Source organism: Brachyhypopomus gauderio, chromosome 7 (assembly GCF_052324685.1).
Source record: "Brachyhypopomus gauderio isolate BG-103 chromosome 7, BGAUD_0.2, whole genome shotgun sequence".
Classification (NCBI taxonomy): Eukaryota; Metazoa; Chordata; class Actinopteri; order Gymnotiformes; family Hypopomidae; genus Brachyhypopomus; species Brachyhypopomus gauderio.
In genome coordinates, this window is record NC_135217.1 from 13,038,634 (window position 1) to 13,064,536 (window position 25,903).

Here is a 25,903-nt window from a genome sequence, read left to right on the forward strand (position 1 = left end):
GGGAGCAAAAAAGGAGGGAATTTCAAACAGACCCCAGCAGCCTAAGAGAAGGGAAAAAAATCAAGCCAAAGGAAATGAAAGAATCAAAGAAGGAGCAAAGTTCCCCGAGCTGAGGGAACATGGCAGAAATACCTGCAGGTGTTGAAATGAAGCCAGACAGACAGAGAGAGCAGCGGCACCAGTGATAAACCCCAGACTAGACCGGGCAGAACAAAACAATCATATAATGATATTTATTAGCCAAAAGACAGAATACACACACAAACACACACACACACACACCCACACACACACACACACAGTCTCTAACCACGCTTGTGCCGCAAATTCAGTCCATCGAAGAACAGGCTGGCTGTCAGTCGAGGTGTTCCACAGCAAACAGGAAAAGAACATGCCAACGCCTGGTCCTGCTGTCCTCTTCATCTCCATTCTCATCATCTTCCTCCTGTCCATCCCTGCACCCTCATTTTCCCGCTGTCTCTCTTAATGCATGTGAGACTCACTCTCTCTCTCTCTCTTTCATGCTGTCTCTCCCTCTCTCAGTGGACAAAGCCCAATGATGGCTGGTGCAGAAAACTGAACAAAATGAGAGAAAAGAAGAGAAAGCCAGACTAGATGGAGGAGTAGAAGTCATCCCTCCATCTCCTCCCACAGCTGATACCAGTTAAGCGCAGGAGGCCCGCTTCCCCCCGGAGAGAGAGGGGGAGACAGAGGGAGAGAGAGACGACAGAAAAGAGAAAAATGAGAGAGGGAGAACAGGAGTGGGAGAAGCAAGAGAGAGAGAAGGAGAGAAACCAAAAGAGGTCGTCTTCGTCTTACAGCACCCTTGCCGGTGATCCTTTCTCTCTTTCAAGTTCCCCCAGAAAAAAAAAGTTCCAAGTTCGGAATTTCCCCTGTTGTTCAACATTATTCCACTCATTATTCTCTCTCTCTCTCTCACTCGCTCTCTTCTTTTCTCTCCCTTACTCTCTCTCTCATGCTCTCTCTCACTCTCTCTTTCTACTGGAGGTTCGAACAGAGAGGGAAGGAGGGACCCAACGACAGATCAGGGAGAGGGAGGGCACGAATGAGAGAGCGAGTGAGAGAAGGAGAAAGAGAGAGAGACAGAGAGAGAGAGGGTGATAGAGAGGGAGAGCGAAGAAGGAAGATGGAGGATAGGTGGGAGGGAAGAGCAGATAAAAGGAGAGATTGAGAGAGAGAGCGAACCGGGCCATATGATGTGCTTGGCTTACATTTAATCTCGCCTGGCTTCCGTTGCCGCCGTGATGGAGGTACGAGAAAGAGAAAAAGGGAGAAAGGGAGGCAGCCGGGCGATGTCAGGAGAAGGGAAGAGGAGAGGAGGGACGAAAAGGGGGACCGAGGGAGATTACAGAGAAAGAGGCCTCTCGATGGCCAACTCATAGTGGGTTCTAATCAGTGACAGGGTGAATGTCTCAGCATGCATTCATTCTGCTGCTCGATCTCTCTCTCTCTCTCTCTCTCTCTCTCTCTCTCTCTCTTCTCTCGCTTTCTCTCACTAGCTCCCAATGTCTTCTGATCTAATCCTCCAGTTTTGTTTTAAAATTGAAGATGTTTTAAAATAAATGACACACACACACACACACACACACACACACGTTATTTGTTTCTATGCAGCTGCAGCTCTTTGGCTCTCGTCCTCTCCTGTGCTCAGCGATCTATATTTCACATAGATGTATGGGAGAGAAATTCAGTCCAGCACTTCCCTGTTCCAACACGTCTGATTCATGGAGGGCGTGAGGATGCAGCCGAGTGCGGGCTAAATTCTGCATTGCCGCGATCCCCCAGGACTAAGGGCACTACCACCAGACATGGTGATCACAAACGTGCAGGCACCACAACCAGTCAATAGGGGGCCCCCTATAGCATCTTACCGGCTACTGCAGGTGAGACGGAGCGCGCGCACAAAGACACACACACACATGCTCAGGCACTCTTCAGGACAGGCATACGATTAGAAAAAAATGAATAAATAATCATGACAAAAACTATAATAATAATAATAATAATAATAATAATAATAATAATAATAATAATAATAACAAATAAGCATTAAATTTTAAAAAAAGAGTTCGCCTTTTATTATGCATGTTCGGTATTCTCAGCCAGACGGGCATCAGTGCTTGCTAATCGAAACGCTCAACAGGTTGGCGTGAGAGGGTCGTGGTGTAAGTGCTGCCCGTGTGGTGCGGTGAAAGCCGAACGCGGCTACGGAGTCCGCTGCCCAGCCGACAACAGCTCCCTGAGAAGGGTGTTGTGAGCACACGAGGGGGTCATCGAATACAGGCGGATGAATCGAAACCTCGCCGGACACTTTCAGCCGCGCGCACACACCGCAGGGCTGCAGTAACAACTTGTTTCTCTTTTTTTCCGCCAATCACAAGTACAGTAATATGGGGAATCAGGTTCTGAGTACTGTAGACAGAAATATGATGAATACACTGTAATTTCAAGACTTACAGCTGTCCACAATCAATATTTCAGCAAGGAACATATAAATATAAATAGATACATAAATGGCTTGATTATTATTATTTTTCTTTTTCATTTAAAATCCCTGTTGCTCTGAATAAAATCCATGTCTTTGGGCAGCCTATGCTAACATTAGCATGCTAACTGGGTCTCTAGGTCCAGTTTTCATATATTTCCCTTAAAATATATATATATATATATATATATTTTTTTTTTTTAACCACAAAACTGGAATAGCAGACATGGTGCTACCACAAAAAGAGAGCTGAACTTTGCACACATTTGGCTGATGAACACATGCCCTACAGCATTCTGGGTATTTCCCTCTTTTAATGTGAGCGAAAGTGTTTATGGTTTTGAGTGTTGATTTGTGTGTTCCTTGTAATCCTCCTCTTGATATGTGTGATTGTGATCTTCCCTGACAGTATGATGCAGGGTGGTTTCTGAAGCTCGTGTTGGATAGGTGTCGACAAAAACACAGCATCAAATATGTGGGTTTTTAAATTCCTTCTGATTAGCCCGGGAGTGAAATAAATCAGTGTGCACTAAAGCAGAGTGCGCACCTCACTCCGCCTTCCTACACCACCTTTGCTCTCTGTAAAGCTGCCAGGCTAGTGAAAGTGCTCTTGACATGCTCTCACATGTATCCACGAATAAACACTGCACATGTCTTTAAAAAGCTCTGAAAGCACAAGCAAACACACCAGCAGCAGCACACACAAACACACACTCATGAGAGCACATACACCTGGGCCATGCTTTACCATACAGCACAAAGTGTGAGTGCCTAACACTACACTACATACACACACACACACACACACACATACATGCAGCCTACTAACTCCCAACTCGACGTTTTGGGTGGGTGTGTTCTTGGTGGCTGCGTGACAGGTGTGCTGATCAGCACCGCATTATATCGGAGAACAAATGAGGGCCGAGTACTTGCCTGTTAGGTTTGACGCAGCAGACTGCAGGTTTGAGGAGTGGCAGTGGAATACACACTGCAGTCCTGCTCTCACAACAGTGCCTCTCACACCAGTGCTGCCCCTGTCTGGATGAAATCACTCCATCAAGGATACGCCAACCAATTCAGATGAGTAAACTTACAATCACCGCCACTTCACCATATGTATATATATTACATTTTCCACTGACAATTTTATTGCACGTATATATGCAGATACAGGGGAGGCAATGTATAAATACTTGCCTGCTTGTAAGCCAAATTCAGCATTGCAAAGCATGCACCTGCTATCGCTAGCAGCACTGGCAGCTTTGGCTGTGTGGCGCATGTTAACAAATGTCATATTTATCCAGGTGAATCATTAAACCCGACAAGCTGGTCCGTAAATGAATCCCTGCTCTTTTACTCGTGACCTGCAGAAAAGCTCAGAAAAAAAACTGGAATTCCCATGAAAAATCTCTACAGGCTTGTATGTTTTGGTGGATTTGGGAATCCTGTTGGAAGGTGTGTGAGACGAAGCAATAAAAAAAATTAATAAATGCAAGCACCCACAACAATTTCCTTTAAAGGAAATGCTGATATTTCCACTCGTTTCCTGAAATAAAGGTCTGTTTATTGTTGTAGAAAGTTTCAGACTTTTGCATCGAGCCAAATGGCTACAATGGTTAGAAAACACAATGCACATTTGCCTGGCTTTGGTGGTGTGGTGAAAAACAGTTCTTTAGTCAGAATCAGATCATTAAAACGGTTCAAATGTCACATCAACGCAATCAGCAAACACAAGCATGTTGCTCTGGCTAGCGGGTTCGAGTTCTTCACACTGTCATCTGTAGGGCCGTGTGTATGCCGTAACCCACCCAGCAGAGAGCAAGCCGTCTACTCAGGGAAAGCTAGGAGGCTGTACAGTTATCTTCTACGGTGTGACTCTAAACTATACAACCTACTACCTCATCCCGAGAGGACGTCGCCGCGTTCCAGTCCAACGACGGAAGAGTGGCAGGCACGAGGCCCGCCATGGCTCCCGGCAAGAAGCAAGGACTAAATACACCAAAAAGCCATGAACACCCTTACAAGGGGGACTGCAGTAGGACAACCCTCACACACCTCCTTCTCAAACATCAGCATACTCTGTAACATACAGGACCGAAGTGTCGTAGTAAAAAAAAAAAAAGTCCTGGACAGCCAGGGGGATGGGGCGATGTCCCAGGGTACTCTGAAGGATGTGTCAGGCATTGTGCACCGGAGATGGTCACACGGACCTCGCAGACACATACCTGTAGACGCGAGCTTGTGCCCAGTGTCACCACAAGTTCGGATCTACGGGTTTGTGGCAGCGGGCAGAATGGCCGCATGTGCAGCGGAACCGCTCCCTTCTACGGAGTCCTCACTGGACCGTCCGTGTGGCGCTGCGGGATGACCCACGACACCAAAACTCCTCATGTTACATTGTGTGGATTGTACAGCAAAAAAATAAGTCTATATGCTTAATTTGTTGAAGTTACAGATGATTAAGGCACATTAAAGTGGTTTCATAAAAGAAAACTATTAGTGTTACACCAGGTGACTCTAAAAAACAGAATACCCCACCCCTCAACAAAAAAATTTTTTCAAGGATAGAAGGAAAACGACACTCCATGCTAAGCTGGAAACAGAGTGCTTGGGTGTGTCCTGAATTGCTGAAAAGTCTCTTGAATAACAACTTTATACTATGAATTAAAACGTCTGAAAGATACGGTGCGCGCCCCATGGACATTGCAATGAGTTCTTGGCGTGGCGTGTTCCTGTCTGCTAGCCGGAATCAGGCACGCGACGCTGCCGCTAGGTTGAGTGCACTGTAGCATGGCTGACTCTCACCAACCACACACCACAAAAGGTGTCCAGCCGTTTCAGAAAGTTCAAATTAGAAATGTGACAAATGTGCATTCACACAGACTGATCAATGTTTTGGACAAAAACACATAATTTAACGAGAGTCCATATTAATTAGCACGCTTAGCTGTTGCTGTTTGTCTGATCTTAACTTTTATGTTGATATATTTTATTTCAGGGCCTGGACTATAAAAACAGATGTCTTTTTTGTTTGTTTGTTTTTTTGGTTGCCAGTTGTGATTCACTAATTTAGCACCATAAACTACACCAAAGACCTGCCTCGTTGGTGCAAGGACATGTGGGTACACTGAGCTGTAATTAGCCATACCGTGATTCATGGTGTGATGCCACTCCCTGAGAGCATTCAGATGAAACGATGAACATTATGGTTAAGTTTTGTGATGTAAGCAGCAGGTATGTGGGTAGCCAAATATTTGTCCTGGTCTCAAGGGGAAGCCCAAATGTGTATTATCTGCAATGTCAGGCATCCAAGAGGGAAAATGCAGGATTGGTGGGTATAGCATTAGTCGGTATACATTCATAAGTACTTTTAACCCTGCAAAGCACAGGATTATCCTAAACAGTGATCATGCCATATTAATGCTAGTTAATCAGTTTTATGGGTTTTGTGGGGGGTCCCCTATATATGTAACTCAAGACAAACACTGAGGTATCTAGGGTATACATATAACACTCTGTGGTGTTGGATACAAAGTCTTTGGGTGAATGTTTATTTTGTTTCTTAAGATTTTATTCCAGCCTCATCAGCGACTGCGACTTTCGGACAAACGGGCGAAAACGCCAGAACGAATCATAACTAAGGACAGACTTTAGAAAACAAAAAAACAAAATAAGGTTTATGTTGGAGAAGCTCGAAACAGAAAGGAACAGTGAAGAATGGAGAGTGGGGGGAAAAGGAATAAAAGAAAGCAGCATACCGGTGGAGGACGGCGTCGAGAGGTAGCGTGCGGGCTCTGACCAGTGCGTGGTCCGAACAGGAGCGGTCAGTCATCTCCTGGCGGTAACATGGAGGCAGGCTTGGACCACAGACTAGGCCGATTCCATCGCAAGAAGAAAAAAAAAAACCCCAGAAAGAAATCTGGAACAGGAAAAGGGACACAGCACATCAGGACAAAGTGAAAAGTGCTTACTCACAAAACGAAATCGTTTAATAGACACACAGGTCCGAACATGAATAGTGAGCGTATAGAGAAACCTACAGCCACAAGCAGCTGCTCAAAGTCCCAGTGCTAGAAGAGCGACAGAATATGGCTAAGTCATTGTCAAAAAAAAAAAATTATAAAAAAAGCCTGAGAAAAAAAAAAAAAAAACCACAGCACCCCTGTCCCTTTGGATGCCCTCCTGTGTGGTGCCGCTTGTCCACGTTTACCGGCAAAAGCGAAAAGCCGTGAAACGGGTTATAAAAAAAGGTTCCGTGGAAGAGGAAGAGAGTAGAAGGCGGAAAGGTTGAACGCGGCGAGATGTGGTCGAGGAGGAGTTTCAGCACTGCCCAGGCTACAGGGAAAGTGGAATTTGTGACCAAGCAAAGGAAAGGGTGGTGTTTTCTTTTTATTTTTTTTTTTTTGGCGCTTCGCTGTGCTCAAGTTTTTTGGATCACAGCAGGGTCCTTGGCTGCGGTTCTGACTCCCCTCAACGATGCCAAAATGTGCACAGTTCCCTTTGTCTTTAACACCCATGAATACGACTTAACAGGGGAATAACAAAAAAGAGAGAGAGATATAAAAGAATGCTTCAAACAGAGAAGAGAACATGAAGCACAAACTGGGGGGAAAAATGGAGTGAAAGTTTTGGGACGAAGGGGAAGAGGGAGAGAGTGAGCGGAGGGGGAGACAGCGAGAGGGGACGCGCAGAGCATGCTCCTACACAGAAACACAGAAGCTTAACGGAAGATTCTGACAGGATAAAGAGAGAGAGAGAGAGAGAGAGAGGAAAAAAAACGAAGCATAATGGTGAAAAAAGTGAAGACTGAAAAGGGCTGCTTTCACACCGGATTTCTCTTTCTGCAAACATGCCATGTCTCCCTCTCCGGCGAGCCGCACCATCTCTCTCCTCTGCTGTTCCCTCCTTCCTCCTTGTCAGTGTCCAATCCAAGGCTTGCAGGGAGCGAGAGAGACGCAGGGAGAGGGAGAGACAGAACGAGACAGGGAGAGAAAGAGAGAGAGACAGAAAGAGAGAGGGAGAGAGAGAGAGAGAGAGAGAGAGAGAGAGTACACTTGTTCGGCTTCGTCAAAATGGCTGAGGCCGAAAATGAATTTAAAGGAAGACACAGGGAAGAAGAGCAGGAGAGCTGTTGACTGTCCTGTTCCAGAAAAGTGCCAGGCAGAATCTCGCATCTCTCTCTATCGCTCGCAATTCCTCTCATCCTCCTATCTCACTCTTCCTCTTTGTGCCACAGACTCCCTAAGATCGAAACAGCAAACCCATTTTTTTGTGTGTTCCCACAATGGCCACGTAGAAAGCCTTCTGCAGAGGGGGTATGCTGGCTGCCATGCTAAACGCTTGCAATTAACAATGTTTTGTCTCTGTCCCTGTGACTCTGTGTCCATCTGTCTGCTCAGCTGTCTGTCTGTCTGTCATGGTTTCAATATCTATTTGCTTGTTTACATGGCTGTCTAATCCAGGCGCTGGCACAAGCTTACCTCTGTCTCTCGACGTGTATGTGTGTGTGTGTGTGTGTGTGTGTGTGTGTGTGTGTGTGTGTGTGTGTGTGTGTCTGGCTGGCAGGCCGCCGATCTCCAGACACCAAAATATATCTGAGTGTCTCTCACCTGACAGTCCATTATTCGTGAAACTATAAGTTCATTTATCATCTCCTTTCTTTATAGACTGACTTTTTTTTTAGATTGATTTACATCCAATTACGTTTTTAGTATTATCAGGTAAATTCTCTACCCTCCTGGACTCCAAGTACTACCAATCACAGTAAAGATATTAAGTATTAAATTAGTAAAGGACTCTGCTGTCAGGAAATAGTGCACCACTGTATATGTTCCACATCTTCACACTAATCTAAAGGTACCTAGATTAATCAAACTGTGTGGAAAGTCAATATTCATTTGGACATTCTTTGAAATATGCATAGCATTGGCCTGTATGATATTCCCCCCATGCCATGTTGACACTAGTTTAATATATCCAAGATAAGATTATGTACGTACAGGTGCACTATGTAAAGTTGAACTTGCTGTAGCCAACAAACCAGCTATCTGAAAGTATATGTTAAGAGCATCAAACCAGTGTAATAAACATTACTTTCCCAGAGTCCCAGTAAGGGACCAAGAGGAACACGGAGGGTGTTTTGGTCTCCTCTACACCTTCACTTGAATCTGAACAAGACATTTTGGCTGCCGAACCTTTCACCTGCCCCACAGCTACCCGCCATCTCTGCCCATCTGCACTGGTGCCAAGCCCCCCCACCCCCCCATTTCCACCCCCCAGCCCAACAGTAGGATGAACAAAGAGGGCGCCAGGACACGGAGCAAAGACCCAGACACTCTGTCCCCCGCCATGCAGGAAACAAAGGCTGAGTCAATATGCACATGCGATGGAATTACTCTTTGAATTCATCCATGGGTAACTCCTAAGGACATGCTGAGGTTGTTAATTAATGGCCAAGTGACCTGCCTTTCACATACCTTCTCAGTTTTATACGTTATATCAGGCACGCCATGCTATAGCCAATTAGCCATGGCATCCATCAGAGTTTGGGAATTTCCTGCTCCGACACACCTGCTGAACCTGGTAATGAATTGAGGAAACGAACCAGGTGTGTCAGAGCAGGAACATCATTGTGCTGGGTGGTGGCCCCCTTTGCTTCAGACTGCAGCGATGTCATGATGATCAATGAAAGCTGAGAAGAACTTCCCTCCCATCCAAGTGGCACTGGTTTCCTTAACTGCTTCTTATTGTAACGACTCTGAGTCACTGGCGAAAGCTAAAGCAGAAAGTTAGACTGAAGACACATAGAAGAACCAGGAATATGTAATGCAAAGAAATAGTGAGGTGCAAGCATGGAAAAGTGAAGGGTTTGCAACAAATGCACAAAGGCAAAGTACAAACGATGCATAAATAAGGTTCAGGAACTAATAATCAGGAGAAGCACTATGCTAGAAAGACACTGCTAGGGAATGCCTACAACAGAAGAGGCCCCTCATCCAATCACATATATACACAACATCACTTGTGCCCAGTGGGTAGGCATACTTACAACAATAACCCCCACAATTCATTGCAGTAGCTGTAAGAACGGATGAGTTCCTCATTCAGCCTCTCCTTCCAGCCACTTTAGTTGATGACCCAAAGTGAGGCTCGAGTTGAAAACGTGAGGCTAAAGTGAGTACCCTCATATTCCATCAAAACTTTCCAGATACGTGATAAAATGGCTATACAGTTTGGTGTTATATTGCCCGAATCAGCAAAAATATGGTGGATGAGAGCTTTCACTCAATAATGGGCAGTGCAGAGTTCTCAAAAAAGGTACAAGACAGAAGACCTTTGAAAAGCATTTAACCATGACAAGAATGGTGGTGTTTTCTTCTGAAATTGGGACCTAAGTGACAAACCCCACAAAAAGATTCAACCAGAGATGTGGGAGCAGCTCAAAGGTGCCCATTGGGCCCTGAGGTTCTAGGCCTGAGCACACACTGAGATGTAGATCATGTGATTTTGCATGTCCACATTGAGGCTAGGGGACCATTGGTATGTATAGCTTCTCAGTGGGTCTGTCGACTTCTATAACTCTACATCCATGGTATAACTACATCCATGATGGAACAAATGGTAATGTGGCTTTTATTGAGGGCAAATCCAGAAACATAGTCCATAAAACAGTCCAGGGTCAAAAAGCCATTTACGTTAGATATAGAAGCAAAACTAGAGTACATGACAAATGTAAGAAATAAAACATGACAAATAGAAAGAAAAAAACAGGCAAACAACTAAGCAGGAGAACATGATGGGACGGACATAAAACAATCACCAGTAACATGAGAAGGGAAACATAAGGTTTAAATACACAGTATAATCAGAAGACACTGAAAAACACCTGACGCAAATCATGTGTGGAGATAAACAAAACATGAGACAAGAGATGGAAAACCAGGAAAAAATGGAAAAGAGTATGGATCAAATAACGACAAAAAACAGGTATGAAATCAAAACAAGGTAGCGCATGGAAGCTGTGGCATAAAAGGCAAACATGTCACCTGATCTTTTTATCTATATCCCAAAAAATCTAATCAAGCAAGCAGGTGTGTGGAATAATATAAACTGCTTTTACATCTGTGGGCCTGGCCTCATAAATGTCATGAACAAGATGATAGATTTTTGTTCTTGCTACTACTTCAATAGAAATTCAAAATCTGCTGTATTCCAAATTGCAATGGTATGACATTGGACAATGGTGTGGAGACAGTGAAAGGTTCGTTTCCTCTGTGGCAGCACTTCCTCCACTCCAACCTTAACCATGATAGGCTTAGACAGGTTAAGCCAGAACAGGAGTTGGTATGAAATGACGGTTCAGGTTGATGAACACTTCCTGTGCATCCAGAGACCAGGAGAGTCTGTGTGGAGTACACTAAGAAAGTGCAGGCAAAAGTACAGCCAGGGTTTCTGAGGAACTGCCTGTAGAAGTTGCACAGTTCAAGAAGTGCAAGAAGTCAGTTTGCAGTATGGTGTAAGGACCATTCCAAATGTACCAAATTCACTTTGTGCTTAAGCATTCACCGAATCAAGATAAGACAGAGCCAAGGAAGGTGACAGTGGTGAGATGGAAATGACACTTCTCAGCCTTGACATCTAGTCGATGAGCCAACAACCTTGACAAAACATATGATGAATGAGAATATAATGAATGTAAATGACAACAAACTTGTGAAGCATGTCTGACACATGTGTGAAACATTCTGACACAGTTCCAATCTTTAAAACACAACTCAGCGTGACATCGCCTTTATGATTGCCAGTTAATGTTAAGTGAAAACTGCAGCACGTCATGAACATAATTAGGATAGTTAGCTAAGATATCTAACCTAACTAGCGCTTACTGCACTTTTCTGCTGTTCCCAAACACGGTACCATCTCTTAATGACATAAAAGCTAATTATTTGGAATAATTTTGAGTATATGTGTATTTGTATAAATATGTAAATTAAGCTGAAGGTGCTGGAAAATACTGAAAATGGACATTCAAAGTGCTGTACAAGTGCATGAATTCCACCTTGTAACTTCGCACGCACAAAAATCGAGAGGTGCACGACCTCTCCAACGCGCATGGGCGGAGCCACCGCGATTGCGTCATTTTTGCCGCGCGGACCCTTGCGGCAGTCACGACGTGTGAAGTGAACCTAGATTACGAAGCTCAAGTGTTCAGTGAAGGCAGCAGCAGGTTAAACGAGACGCGACCGGAGCATGCGCAGTTTTCTCATAAGACAGTCCGATCGCTTGACCCGGTGACAGCGCCAGCTAACATGTTTATAATTGTAAAGAGTAACTTATACAGCACATAAAAAATGTATCGGAGTAAAAGTATTAAACTGATGGAAAATATGTAGTGAAGTAAAAGTGGAAGTAGGAGAAAAAAATAATACTCCAGTTGTCACGGTGAAAGCTCCGGACCCTTCCCTGTGGGCGTGTCATGACGTCGTCTGCGTGCTGTTATGTCCATGTTTGTACTTCCGTGGGTGTGGGTTGTTTGCGAGCGTGTTCGTTTGTTACACCTGTGCCTTGTCTCGAGGTCACATGGGTCTGTGTAACTCACCTATTTAATGTGCGTTCGCGCAGTGTCGTGTGCTCGTCTTTGTCTAAGTTTCATGCCAGTGTGAGTGTCACATTTGTTGTGCTTGCGCCTCCGCAGTGAAGCTGCGTCTTTATTGTCAAGTAAAGTTCGTGTTTTGCACCTATCTGCTACGTGTCGTGTCCGTTCCTCCGCACGTCACAGAAAGACGAGCCCAAGATAAAGAGGTATGCCTGGATACGCCACCCGGGCGCCTAAAGGGAAGAGAAAGAGCCGTCGCCACCACGGCTCTTCCCCGGTCCGTCACCACGAAGCCCCTGTCTCCGAGCAGGAGATGATGAGGAACCCGTTGTGCGCGTACATGCTCTGCGCGGCTCGGGAAGCGGAGGACGCGGAGATGGCAGAACATCTACGTCAATCCGCGGCCCGCATGTGGAGGGACCAGAACCTCGCCGCGTCCCTAGAGCCCCCGCACGCGTCTTCTCCCGTGCCAGTGCCCGAGAGCGCAGAGCAGGGAGAGGATAGCGCACTGCTCTCGGTCTTCCCCGAGGAAGAAGAGACCGATGAGCCGTTTTGGGTGGGCATGGGCGCCTTTTCCCTCACCCCTCCCGAGGAGGAAGAGTCCTATCCCCCCTCAATGTGTTCGAAGAGCACGGTGGATTACGGAGGTGAGGAGGACAGTCTCCCACCGTCGGAGGGCGAGACGGAGGGGATGGACTCCGAGGAGGAGGAGTATTCCCCGTCAGTGTGCTCACGGAGCACGGTCTGCTACGGGGAGGAAGACGTCAGTGCTCCGCCATCTGAGAGTGAGGCGACAGAGGTGGACTCGGAGGCAGAGGGGTACTCCCCGTCGGTTTGCTCGGAGAGCACCGTTCGCTACGGGGGGGATGACGTCAGTCCCCTTCCCTCCGACTACGGCGAGGAGAGCGAGGGGGAGAGCCCTCCGTCGGTGTGTTCGCTCCCGACAGTATACAAGGGAGGCGGGAGCGGACCGGACAGTTCGATCGCATCGGAGAGTGGGGATTCCTGCGAGGAGGAGCCCATGGAACACTCCCGATGCGAGACCCCCGCTCGGTCCATGGACTGGAGCGTGGCCGAGGAGGAGGAGCCGGAGATGGACACCACCCCCGATACCGGCTCCAGAGGGGGCTGGCCTGGCAACGGAGGGGGCCGCGGACCCAGGGGGTGGGTCGCCGCGAGCCCCGCCGGTTTCGCTGCATCCAAACGGGCCGCAAGCCGCGCTGCACCTCGCGCGTTCGCCCGAAACACTGCCCCCAAGCGGTCGGACAGTCACGCTGCACCTCGAGCGCCCGCCAGAGGGACCGCCCCCAAGCGGTCGGCCAGTCACGCTGCACCTCGAGCGCCCGCCAGAGGGACTGCCCCCAAGCGGTCGGACAGTCACGCTGCACCTCGAGCGCCCGCCAGAGGGACTGCCCCAAAGCGGTCGACCAGTCGCGCTCCACCCAGCGCGTCCGCTGGCCGTGCGGCACCTGGCGGTGAGCAGGCGCAACAGGCGGGAGGAGCACCGCCTGCTGCAGCGTCTCCAGCCCCCGGAGCCTTCGCGCCGCTACCGGCGTTGCCTCAGGCGGGAAGCCTGGCTTCGGGGCTGAATGTTTGTGTTCCGGTGTTTCTGTCTATCCCCTTGTGTCTCCCTAACCCACTGTTCCCTTTTGTGCCATTGGTGTTTCATGTTCCAGTGTGTGTGTTTGTCAGCGTGCCATTGTTTAATGTTTTCTCCCCTGTCTTCCCAGGGAGGGTGTGCTAGAGCTGTTCGCGGCGGTTCCCGCCGTCGGGGGTGACGGCTCTCGGAGGCTCACGATCCCGGCGGCTCCGGACCTGCCCCGTCGGTGTTGGTTCGGGGCTTCCCGGCTACGCGGGACGCTCCGGGAGTAGCGAGCCCCTGGCGGAGGGTTCTGTCACGGTGAAAGCTCCGGACCCTTCCCTGTGGGCGTGTCATGACGTCGTCTGCGTGCTGTTATGTCCATGTTTGTACTTCCGTGGGTGTGGGTTGTTTGCGAGCGTGTTCGTTTGTTACACCTGTGCCTTGTCTCGAGGTCACATGGGTCTGTGTAACTCACCTATTTAATGTGCGTTCGCGCAGTGTCGTGTGCTCGTCTTTGTCTAAGTTTCATGCCAGTGTGAGTGTCACATTTGTTGTGCTTGCGCCTCCGCAGTGAAGCTGCGTCTTTATTGTCAAGTAAAGTTCGTGTTTTGCACCTATCTGCTACGTGTCGTGTCTGTTCCTCCGCACGTCACACCAGTAAAGTACAGATACAGCATTTTAGTACTTAAGTACAGTAGTGAAGTAGTTCTACTTCATTACTATACAACTCTGGTTGTATAAATTGATGTTCACATACTCAACCTGTATTTTATATCTTGGTCGCATGTCTCTACCAAAGACAATTCCATACAATTAGAACTATAACTATAAATAACTATAAGTATATTTGAACTATAAATACGGACTTCTGCTATCAGGCCGCCCAATGGAGGATGAGTTCCCTTTTGAGTCTTGGTCCTCCCAAGGTTTCTTCCTAATCCTGTCATCTTAAGGAGTTTTTCCTTGCCACTGTTGCCTCAGGCTTGCTCATTAGGGATCTGGACCCAAACCATTGTAAAGCTGCTTTGTGACGTGTTGTAAAAAGCGCTATATAAATAAATTTGACTTTGAATTTGCATGTCACAGAGAACAAAAATGTTAAAGTAATTGGTCCACTGGAAAGGCCATAAGGTATAACCAGCAGTGGTGGACAAAGTACACAAACCATGTGAGTAAAAGTACAGATACCCAGAGCTGGAGTGGCTAATCGGGAGATTCGGGAGGATTCCCGATGGGCCGGCTCATGTCAATCTCTAGTTTGGGTCGATTGGGAGGGAAAAATAATTTTGGGCTGGATTTGGGCATGAAACTCCTGGGCTGAAAAAGGGGCTCACTCCGGCCCTGCAGATGCCCAAGGTAAAACATTACTTCGGTACAAGTAGAAGTCCTCCGTTTAGACCTCTACTTGAGTAAAAGCACAAACGTATTGGCCTTCAAATGTACTTAAGTATTGAAAGTAACATTCTATCAGTTGGGCTCTATCAGTAAGGCTCTATACCATGTATCTTGCATAATCAAATAATTTATGTGGACAGGCTTGACTCTTTGTACACAAATATTTTAATATTATTAATTCTATGATTATAATGTTAGTTTTTTTGTTTATTAAAATTATCATAAGGAGAAAACACAGAAGGCAGGTAGGACCAAGTGGTAGGACCAAGTGGCTATGAAGTAACTTTTTGCGAACAAGCAATTTTGGTTAAAGATTTATTTGCAATTGCAAATCCAGATATCAATCTCCTTCTATTATTATTATTTGATGAATAAAATAAACATTTCCTGTATTTTAGTGCACCAGCCAAATAGGATACAGAATAATTTAGTTGTTGCAGATAGTTTTTGCATATGCAAAAGCATAAACTTTAAGACAAAATATCAACTAGCAGTTGCTAACTGTTTTAGCACCATGCTCTGCATGTAAAACCTACTAAATATAATTTGTTTTCTAACAGAGTGCAATGTTCAAATGTAATATTTTTTTACAATAATTAGCTGGAATTTAGCTGGAAGCTCCAAATACTATGAACTATGGTCAAACAAATAACTAGCTAGCTAACTTAGCTAGCTACATGCTGAGTGCACAAAAAATTACTTAAGTACCATAACAAATTACATTTACTTCGTTACTGTCCACCACTGATAACCAGGTGCATTTATTAGCCTGACAGTCTTTCATTCCGTACTTTGCTAGGTTGGGATGAGCCTGTATGGGGTCCGCACATTGTCCCTATAGGAGAAGACCCAATTTGACAGAGTGCTTCCAATTTTAATTATAAAAACAGAAATGCTCTCCTAATCCAACCTGTAGTTGAATGGGATGACGTATAATTTAGACCCTCCGACCACTATCTTTGATGAGAAGTGGGGTCGGTTTACAGAATTTCTTGGGTATTTGGGAACCTCAGTTCACATTCTCAAGTATGGAGGTTTCTATTGGTCTGGTGCTCAGTAAACCTAATAGAGAAACATTATATTGTTTTAGATAATCACCAAAAGTCACCAAAACTCATACTGACTGGAGGCTGGGAGCAGACATTTCTTAGTTTCAGAGGAAATATTGCATGAAAGATGAAGGTGGCCCACGTCCCCACAGTTCAGACAAAGTCCAGATTGTGTTCTTCAGTATTGTTCTTCTTGTGCTAGTTTTGTGCATCTCTATTGCATGGGAACGGGATCCAACTGGGCATGAGTTCACGGAGAATATGGAGATGTATGAATTTCTCTCATGAATGGCAAAGAGTTGGTGGAGGGATAGAGAGTCATAGGAGGCGGGTTTGGGCAGTACTTCATGATGTTGTAACCACATCTCCTGTAGCTGTAGATTCAAATGACTCATGAAGAACACGCAGCAGGTGAGTAAGGACACCCATAAGGAAGGCAAGTTGTTTCTAGGGTTTGATGCTACAAGTGCCTGACATTAACAGCATTTGCTGGACGCTCTATCCAGAGAGACTTTCTTATTTATTAGTATGACAGTACATTCCTTGGTAACCAAACCCATGGGAACCAAAGCCTTGACCTTGGTGTTACTAGCATCAGGCTCTGTTTGACCTACCAGGTAGGTAGGTAGGTTTTCCAAGACTCCGTGAATAGACATGGTTCTAGCTTCTGTGGTGTCCATGAGGGCTTTTGTAGCAGCTTTCTAACACTCCTGAGTGTTAAAACAGAAAGTTTGATAAGTAGCAAAGACAACAACACGGAACATAAAGTAATAGGAGTATATAAGGCAAAAAATGGTGTGATACGAGAGAGTTAATGCTACTGGTGGTAATAGTCAAGAGAAGCAGAGCACTAGAGATGCTGTGGCAGACCTAACGCACCCATGACGGCACTAAGAGATGCTGTGGCAGACCTACCGCACCCATGACAATGCTATGAGATGCTGTGACAGACCTACTGTACCCATGACGATGCTATGAGATGCTGTGGCAAACCTACCGCACCCTTAACAACGCTAAGATGCTGTGGTAGACGTACTGTACCCATGACAACACCAAGAGATGCTGTGGTAGAGCTACCACACCCATGACAACACTAACAGATGCTGTTGCAGACCTACCACACCCATGACAACACTGAGATGCTATGACAGACCTACCACACCCATGACAACACTAAGAGATGCTGTGACAGACCTACCACACCCATGATGATGCTAAGAGATGCTGTGGCACACATACCGCACCCATGATGACACTGAAACACTACTATTACTTTTACAATAGGACTTATTACAATAGGACTAGGGACTAGATCAAGCTAGTGTATGAGCAAACTGACTAAATGTTGAAAGTTTATGTTGAAAATGTTGAAAATAGCATAAATAGCATAGTAATTATTGCATTCTAGTACAATTGCTTCCAGCTCTAATTTTCCTGCCACACATTTTTTGAATGAGCTTCATTATGAAGTTAAGATTTTTTGATTGTGGGCCACAGTGTTACAACTAAATATATATATGACTGCGTATTACTATTTGTTTAAAAAATCATAAAAAGCCTTACATACTTTATGGTGATATTTCCTTCATTTTTATACGTTTAATATATAGTTTTCCAACATATTTATCATGACATTGAATAAAAAGAAAACACTTATATAAAAAACAAGACAGACAGTTCCAATGATTCCAAACTAAATTTGGAGAGAGTTAAAGTAAGTCAACAAATCCGGCAAGATGTAACTATGCTGTCCATGTACATGCAGGTAAAAAATTACATACAAGAAAAAAGGTAGAAAAGAAAACAAAATCACAAATATATATATATATATATATATATATATATATATATATATATATATATATATATATATATATATATATATATATATATTTGTGATTTTGTTTTCTTTTCTACCTTTATATATATATATATATATATATATATATATATATATATATATATATATATATATATATATATATATATATATATGCCATGTGAATGTACTAGCTCATTGTAGCTCTTTTGTGATTTAATTTACAAAAGTGATGTTTTGGATTGTAAAATGGACTTTCACTTTCAATTGAGAAATTCTCCGGTACTTTCTGCTCCACTATGTTGGTCCCACCCCTGCCTGCATCATCCTATTCATCAGGACGTGAAGGGGAAAGGGCGTTAGCTGATGTCTCCGATCACCCTCCGAACACTGCCTCCCCCTCCAGCTGCCCTAATCACTCACTAATGCACAATCAACTCACATGGCAGGAGAACAATAGGGTCTTGTGCTCCAAGGCTGAAGCTCTCTTTATGGTGACTTATCGATCGCAATCACGTTCATTTTCAAAGGCCGAGATTTGGCAGAGATCCTTCGGGATTGAGGTTTCTAATGCCAGGGAGGAGAGATAGGAGGAGCAGACGCAGAGACAATACCAGGCACCCATACAAACGAAAATAGATGGAGAGAGAGCAAGCGAGATAAATAGCAGAGAAACGGGAACATGACAAAACCAAAACCTACCAGACAACCTGAGATACATTAGCCTCTGAATTCAAATGTGTCTGAGTAGCTTAGTCTCTGAATTCAAATGTGTCTGATGAGATTTTAGCCTCTGCATTCAAATCTGCCTCTGAATTCAAATCTGTCTGAGATATCCTGTCCTCTTGATTCAGATGTGTCTGGGAAATGTATTCCAGAATATTCCTGGAATTTTGTCAACCAGTTGCCTGTTCAGTAATCAAATGACAAGCAACATCTATTGGAGAGCCAAGAACCAATCTCACAACCGCCTCGACTCTCTCTCTCTCTCTCTCTCTCTCTCTCTCTCTCTCTCTCTCTCTCTCTCTCTCTCTCTCTCTCTCATGCAGGTCCAGTTGTTAGGCAGTTTCATAGTTTTTCAGGACAAATACAGAGTAACATTTGTGACAGATGTGTGTGTGGCAGTGCCTGCCCAACCCTCTAACAGCAGATGTGGATGACCGTGATTCATAGACCTAAGTAAGAATGTCACAAAAATACAATTATTGAGGGAAAACAAAAAAATGTTTAAATATTTAGTTCATTTTATTAGATATTCAGATATATAAATTTATATAGTTTAAATTTATATAAAGAAAGAAACCAAAATTACCAAAAATAAAAAGAGCAAAACAAATTATTGCCAGCTTAATCCGGAATCCGATTAATGATTAATTAATGATTAACTGCCATTACATTAGTTAGAGGTTAGCGTTAAATTTAATTAATAATTTAATGTAAATGTTTATGTAATTATACAAAACACACTGAATATATATATATATATATATATATATATATATATATATATCGTGTTGGATGAAATTTCACAAACCCCATTAAATAGTATTGAAAATTTAGTTAATATTTAACATTATATAAACCATAAAGGAAATAATCTATTTCTGTTCCGTGTTACTATGAACGTTAATCAGGAATAATAGTTCTAATGATCCTGCTGCTACTCCTAATCATAAAAACACCTCTCCTTTTGCTGTCATACTTTCTTTTCACATGTGACTGCTGCATGCGGGACTCTCAGCCCTCACCCTGCACATCCTGCAGTGAGTGTCTGTGCTGAGGTCACTGCCCCGGGCGACCCCGGAAAGGACCCCGCACCAGTGGGCAAACGGGGTCAACGGCAGGTCATCAGCCATGACCCTCCGCCGCGTCACCCCTCCGCGAGGCGGCTGCTCTGCCCGGCCTGCCGGAGATATCCGCACCTCGGATCATTCCATCTCTGTGAGCCACTTCAATATATCCGCATTGCACTCAGACAAAAAAGTCGCAGCACACACACCAGACAGCCACGCTGCCACGGTGGTGCAAACAGCCTCGGCAAACATTTGTTCGAGAGGAGAACCACAGAGCACATATAGACACACAGAATCTCTTCATGCCCAAAGTTCTCCTCCCGTTATCCTCTTTGTCTTTATCAGTCGTGGATTAACTAAAAACACAGGCCTTCACACTGCAGCTATAGACCCCTCGACAGAAAACAGGTTTAAAGGATGTAATTTTTGTTTTTCCCCTATGGAAAATAGGCTCAAGCTAAAGAATGGTTGTTAAAAGGCTGGCAGTGCTCCCTGTTGTATATATAATTGCCACTGAAGAATACCACAGATGGCTTAATGGAGAGCTCGCACCGCACTGGAGTTTTGCTACAAGCTCTCGTTCATTGTAAAATGCTCCTTACCTGGAGCTGAGATCTCACGTGGGCCTACTGGCATGACAACAGACAGCCATTAACACCTCTTGACACGACTGCTTGACCAGAAGAACCTCATGCGGAAGAAAACCAGCGCACATGTTGTCAGGAGGGCCCTTTCCACGAAGGTGCTCAGCTCATTTGAAACTTCATGTAAGCCTTTGCTCTGGGTGTGTTATGTCAAGCATTTCATCTTTTTTTTTTCAACAGATTTTGTCTGATAGCATATTTGTGTCATCTTATCTAACATCTCATCTTACTGTACTTAAGCATGGGTGATGTGGATTAAATTTGACTGCAATAATTCTGGTCAGAAATTAGATATTTCTTGTATGATCATTTCTCCAGAAAACATGACTCAATCTCAGCACTATACAATGCCATTATATACACTTTCCATAAAAGTCCATAATGTGGTAGGATAATATTGTAAAATAGATTTCCCCAAATTTCAACATTTACCTTACCTTACAATATCACAATAACATTTCTATATTGCTATTTTAAATTTTTGAATGTGATAAAAAAAAACTGATATGTTGCCAAACCCTATCTGTAGTATATATAAATTAGCGCAGTTCTATAAATTATGTAATAAAATATTATTGTATAATTTTTAGAAAGTCACAGTCTCCAAAAATGCTTGGAATACATAAATAACAGCATTTCAGAAAATGGAATGAATGGCTAAATCCCCTCTAGACAGGAGTAGGAGTGGAGACACAGGCAGGCAGCCAAAAACACACAGAACAGAGAGATAGAGAGAAAGAGGGAGAGAGACAGACAGACAAGGAGGCTGACAAGGAAGGGCAAGTGATGGAAGAAGGGGGGGGGGGGTCTAATTACGATATTAATCACGCTTTAATTTCAATTCATCTCCAGTAACCGTCACACATGCACGCTAATCAGTGGAGAAAGACTGCCAAGCTAACAGTATTAACACATCTTAGCCCCATTGGAGAGGGAGGGAGAGAGAAATTAGAGGGAGAGAGAGAGAGAGAGACTAATAAAGAAATGCAAAGGGCTGCAGTGAAATCAAACTGACTGATGCCTTTCATCCGGCCCGGAAAACCCCAGGACGGCAACGACGGCATGACGACGGGCGGACGATCGACAAAGGAGAGGAAGACGCAGGGCAGTGGCGTGAGGAAGGAGCTGCTAACGGAGGAGCAGGACCAACACTACGCCTTCAGAAAACACGCCACACCGTGCCGGCCGCTGTGGGCTGGGCAGGGGGCAGGGTCAAACCGGGACGCGAGGGGCAAGGCGAGTCAGAGCATCGCCATGGGTGGGATGACCGGGAGCGTCGTCGCCGGTGTGGTGCAGGCACGGACTACAGTTTGTGCTGTGTTGTGTTTGTGGGGGGCCCTTCTAATGCAAGTGATGGGTTATCCTTATTCAGTTCAGGGGGGTGTTCGAGAAAGAAAGGGCACAAGCGGACTGAGACAACAATCTTTTGATTCATCTGCTGCCAGGGCCACAATACAAAGATGTCGTAGTACATTTTAATAATAATGGTATAAAACCTCAATAACCCCTCCCCCCTTTCTCCTTGCAAACTCACAACTTCAGTTCATTTCAGATCTAAGGAGGAATGAGTCAGGGAACTTTCACTCCCCCCACCTTTGCTTCCAGCCCAAAACTTGCTTTAAAAATTCCTCTCTCCAGTATTCTGTGCCCTCTCTCTCCCCCTCTCTCTCTACCCCCTCTCTCTGTACCCCCCTCTCTCTCTCTTTCTGTCTGTCTGTCTCTCTCTCTGTCCATCTCTGTCTTGGCTGCTGTTTCACTTAGAAACTCCACCCTGCCTCCACCCCTCCACCCCTCCCCCCAAACTCTCATTTTCAGACTCTCTGGAGGAGAGTGGGGCGGACGGCTCCATGGTTACCTGGCACCGTGCCATCTCATTACACCGCCAATTGATTCTGGAGCGCCGCCACGTCCGTTTCCCACCCCCCACCCCCCCCACCCGCCCGGCCCCTCGTTCATTCCGCTCCTGTCCCCCCCCCCACCCCCCCACCCCCCAGCTCTACCCCCAATAGTCAACTCGCCATTATACAGCTGAGACTGTCTGCGCCGTGGTCTGCATACTGAAAACTTGCCGCTTTACACATGCATGCACACACACACACACACACACACACACACACACACACATGTGGACCCATATGCACACGCACATGCACACACATATGCATGCACACGTGCATGCTTTCACACGTGTGCGCGCACACACGCACTCATGCAGAGGCCTAAGCGTTTGCTCTTTGTACTGCACATACACTCACGCATGCATGCGTCTTGACGGACGTCAGAGGACTTACAGAGAAAAGCTTTCCTAAACATCCTTGATTTAAGAAGCGCAAATTGCGATCTTTGGGAGCTGTTAGGTGCTTGTGTTCGCTGAGTCACTTAAGCTATTTCACTCAGAGGCAGTCTGAAGCTGTCTGCATCTCACAACAGGCAGAGCAGATGGCAAACTCCTAACAGCATGTCCTGTACGCTGCGTGGGAGGGGCCAGGATTGCGTCGTTGCATCAAAAGACGAATTAAAAAGCAGGTTGGTGGTCACGTGACACGATGTCGACGGCGGACGACGTGAGCCCGGGACATCTCTGTCCAGACAAGTCCCTTCACAATCTCCTCTGTCCGTTCCACTTCCTTGTGTCGCTCCTCTGTTCCTCTCGTCTTTCCCTCGTTCCTCCCGTCGTCCGTCACACGTCTCTGCGTGACACGTCTCCGCGTGACATGTCTCCACGTGACACTCTTCCTCTGTCTACCGCCCGCTTTTGCTTTCTCTCCTCGTCTGTCTTTTTCGCCCTTCTGGGCTCTTTCTTCTCACCACTTTGCATGCTCACACACACACACACACAAACACACACACACAGTCTGGCTTGGCGCTGCCTGTCTGCCTGGCATTCCACAGAGGGTTGGTTGCCTCGTCGGGTCGAGACGCAGGGCTGCAGGATGCGGACTGCGTTTACGCAGGAAATAACAGTCATATGGTGGCTTCCATAAGAAACCATATGGAGGAAGCGAATATTTGCCCACAGAACAAAGGAGAAGAAAGCGATGTATGTACAGGGCTAGAAAGAGAGAGAGAGAGAGAGAGAGAGAGAGTGTGTGTGTGTGTGTGTGTGTGTGTGTGTGTGTGTGTGTGTGTGTGTGTGTGTGTGTGTGTGTGTGTGTGTGTGTGTGTGTGTGTGTTTGTGTGTGTCTGGCTACTGTCTTATTTTATGTATGTAAAGTTTGCCAGGATAACATACAACATGTGCACGACTACATCTGTGCGTCATGGCCAGCTTATTGAAAGCCACTGTGCTGTACACCATAACTCATAAATCACACTTAATTTTATGACGCCATAAAACGTTACATCTGCCTAAGTGCCCCATTTCCCCCCAACCTCTTCACTCCTATCCTCCCCTCCCCCATCCGTATCCGCTAGTGATGCAGCGCCTCTCTGGCCAGCCTGAGGCCTTCTGGGAGTGCACCGAAGCAGAGGCTGAGGCAGAGGTGGGCCTCCCCCCGCATCTGGGCCCCTTTCCTGTGCACTCCTCGGGTTATTTGAGGACGCGGTGAACCCGGGCCACCCGATACTGAGGAGATGGGGCCCAGTCGAGGGGGGCGGGCGATGGGCCGACGCGGAGGCTGCCAGGAATGGCGGCACGATCCTGCAGTGGCCTCCTCGCGCTGGTGCGAGTGAGCGAGAGGTGGGGCCTCATGGCGGGGAGGGGGGGGAGGGGGGGGTGGTGTCAGGGAAGGAGCAGGGTCTGGAGGAACAGGATTGGTCAGATGGACGGTGGGGAGGAGGTGAAGGGAAAAAGCGAGCAAGGGAATAGAGATGGAGAAAGAAGGGACAATTGACAGACACACAGCTGAAGTGAAACGGAGTGCGAGGTTTGCGAGAGCAGGTGGGGGAGCTTCCGCGCCGCCACGCTCACTCCTACGTTTATTACACATTCATGTTCGAACTCACCCTGCAGCATTCACGGTTTAAGCATCGTGCGTCGTGCCATATAACACAGTAATTACATCGATGGAGCGCACGCTGAAGCCTGGGTGTGTCTGTCTCTGGGTGTTTGTGCGTGAATAGCAGGAGGAATGGAGGGTAATGGAGGCAGATGAATGGCCTCACTGTGAAACTCTGGCACTGACTGCAGACTCTCTCACTTCACATACCACACTGCTCGTCACCGGGATTCCTGAGCGGTGAGGTAAGAGGGCACTACACCTCAATGAGCCAGAATACACGTCCAAACACACACACACACACACACACACACACACATACATACACACTCTCTGCTTGGCGTATATGCACCCGAGCGCTTTGTCACAAACACACAGCAAACAGATACACAGTTATTTTTGCGTACGTGCACACACGCTCACACGAGCATTCTCTAGTGTGCGGCTATAGCGCAGACGTACTCTCATTTGCAAGGGGCATAAAGGAACAACGGTGATCACTTTGATAAATGTACACATGCACAGATTTGAATACTATGCATATGATTTCACAGTCCCTCCATCTATCTCTCTCTCTCTCTCTCTCTCTCTCTCTCTCACACACACACACACACACACGTGTGCGCACACACACTGAATGACTCATGTGGTGATGAAAAGCCAGTCTTTTCAGTCTGAACTCTTTGACCCTTCCCTTCATGTCCAGAGGCCCAATTCTTCTTTATCTGGTGCTGGCAGATTTCCTTTTCAGTAACACCACATTTAGACCCAAAGCCTCCCACCTCATGCTGTTACAATACAGCTGCCATTCCCCACTGGTCCAGGAGAAGGAGCCCTCTAGCACGGGGCAGGAGGAGCAACACAGGTTTGTCCTCGGTGTTACCGAGCAAAAAAAAGATCCACACCCACCTTTACAGCAAGTCAGCCTACGGGTCATAGGAACAGTGTTGGATAAAGCTTAATGAGATCGTTATCATACCTCGCGACAGCCTCTCCAATTAGTCCTGCGGTGTTGGCGCTTCAGCCGTGAAGGTGAGAGATGACATTAAAGGTCGCCTATGTCACGTGGCGTGACTCGCCTCGACATTAAACACGGCGACAAAATGCGGAGCTGGGGAGGCTGTTGTTTGGCAAGGGGTGCAGCTGTGACACGAAGTGTGCTAATGTGTGCTGGTGTGCCGTAGTCATCACTCCCCGTGTCCCTGGGCAACGACCCCTTCCCACAAAAAGGATTTCAGCTTAAAGCGTCTATGTGTGTGTTTGCATTGGCAATATGAACAGAGGAATCAGAAACCTCACAAAAAACACTGGAGCCATATTGTTGTATCTACCAGTATGTTATTCTAAAATGGAGAATTGTGACACTGAAGCTCTCCATTTAGAGAAAAGACACACACACACACACACACACACACACACACACACACACACACACAAACACACACACAAGGCCTCTTTGGTTTCAACTGCGTGACTGCAGCCATAGCGTTCCTGGGTTCAAGGCTGACTGAGGCGTGCGGGTCAGCACGCAGGCCTGAAGGGCCTCTCGAATAGCCTCACCGAGCGCATGTTTACACAGGCT

General features: G+C 46.1%; 1 protein-coding gene across 6 annotated transcripts in view; it reads right to left on the reverse strand.

The window, feature by feature from the left end:
* The window catches only part of LOC143518939 (uncharacterized), a 69,657-nt gene that overhangs the window by 21,909 nt on the left and 21,845 nt on the right, over positions 1 to 25,903 (reverse strand). The window contains exons 1-3 of one of the 6 annotated variants that reach the window (XR_013132307.1): positions 6,547 to 7,309; positions 6,265 to 6,425; positions 3,440 to 3,544 (exon numbers count right to left, since the gene is read on the reverse strand). Coding sequence is in view for 1 of the 6 variants with exons in the window: in XM_077011869.1 (XP_076867984.1) it covers positions 3,440 to 3,544; positions 6,265 to 6,338 (179 nt within the window). In the remaining 5 variants the exon portion in view is untranslated. Of the gene's footprint in view, positions 1 to 310; positions 2,093 to 3,439; positions 3,545 to 6,264; positions 6,426 to 6,546; positions 7,314 to 25,903 lie in introns of those variants that run through there. The other 5 variants (XR_013132305.1, XM_077011869.1, XR_013132306.1 and 2 more) reach the window with 5 other exon arrangements.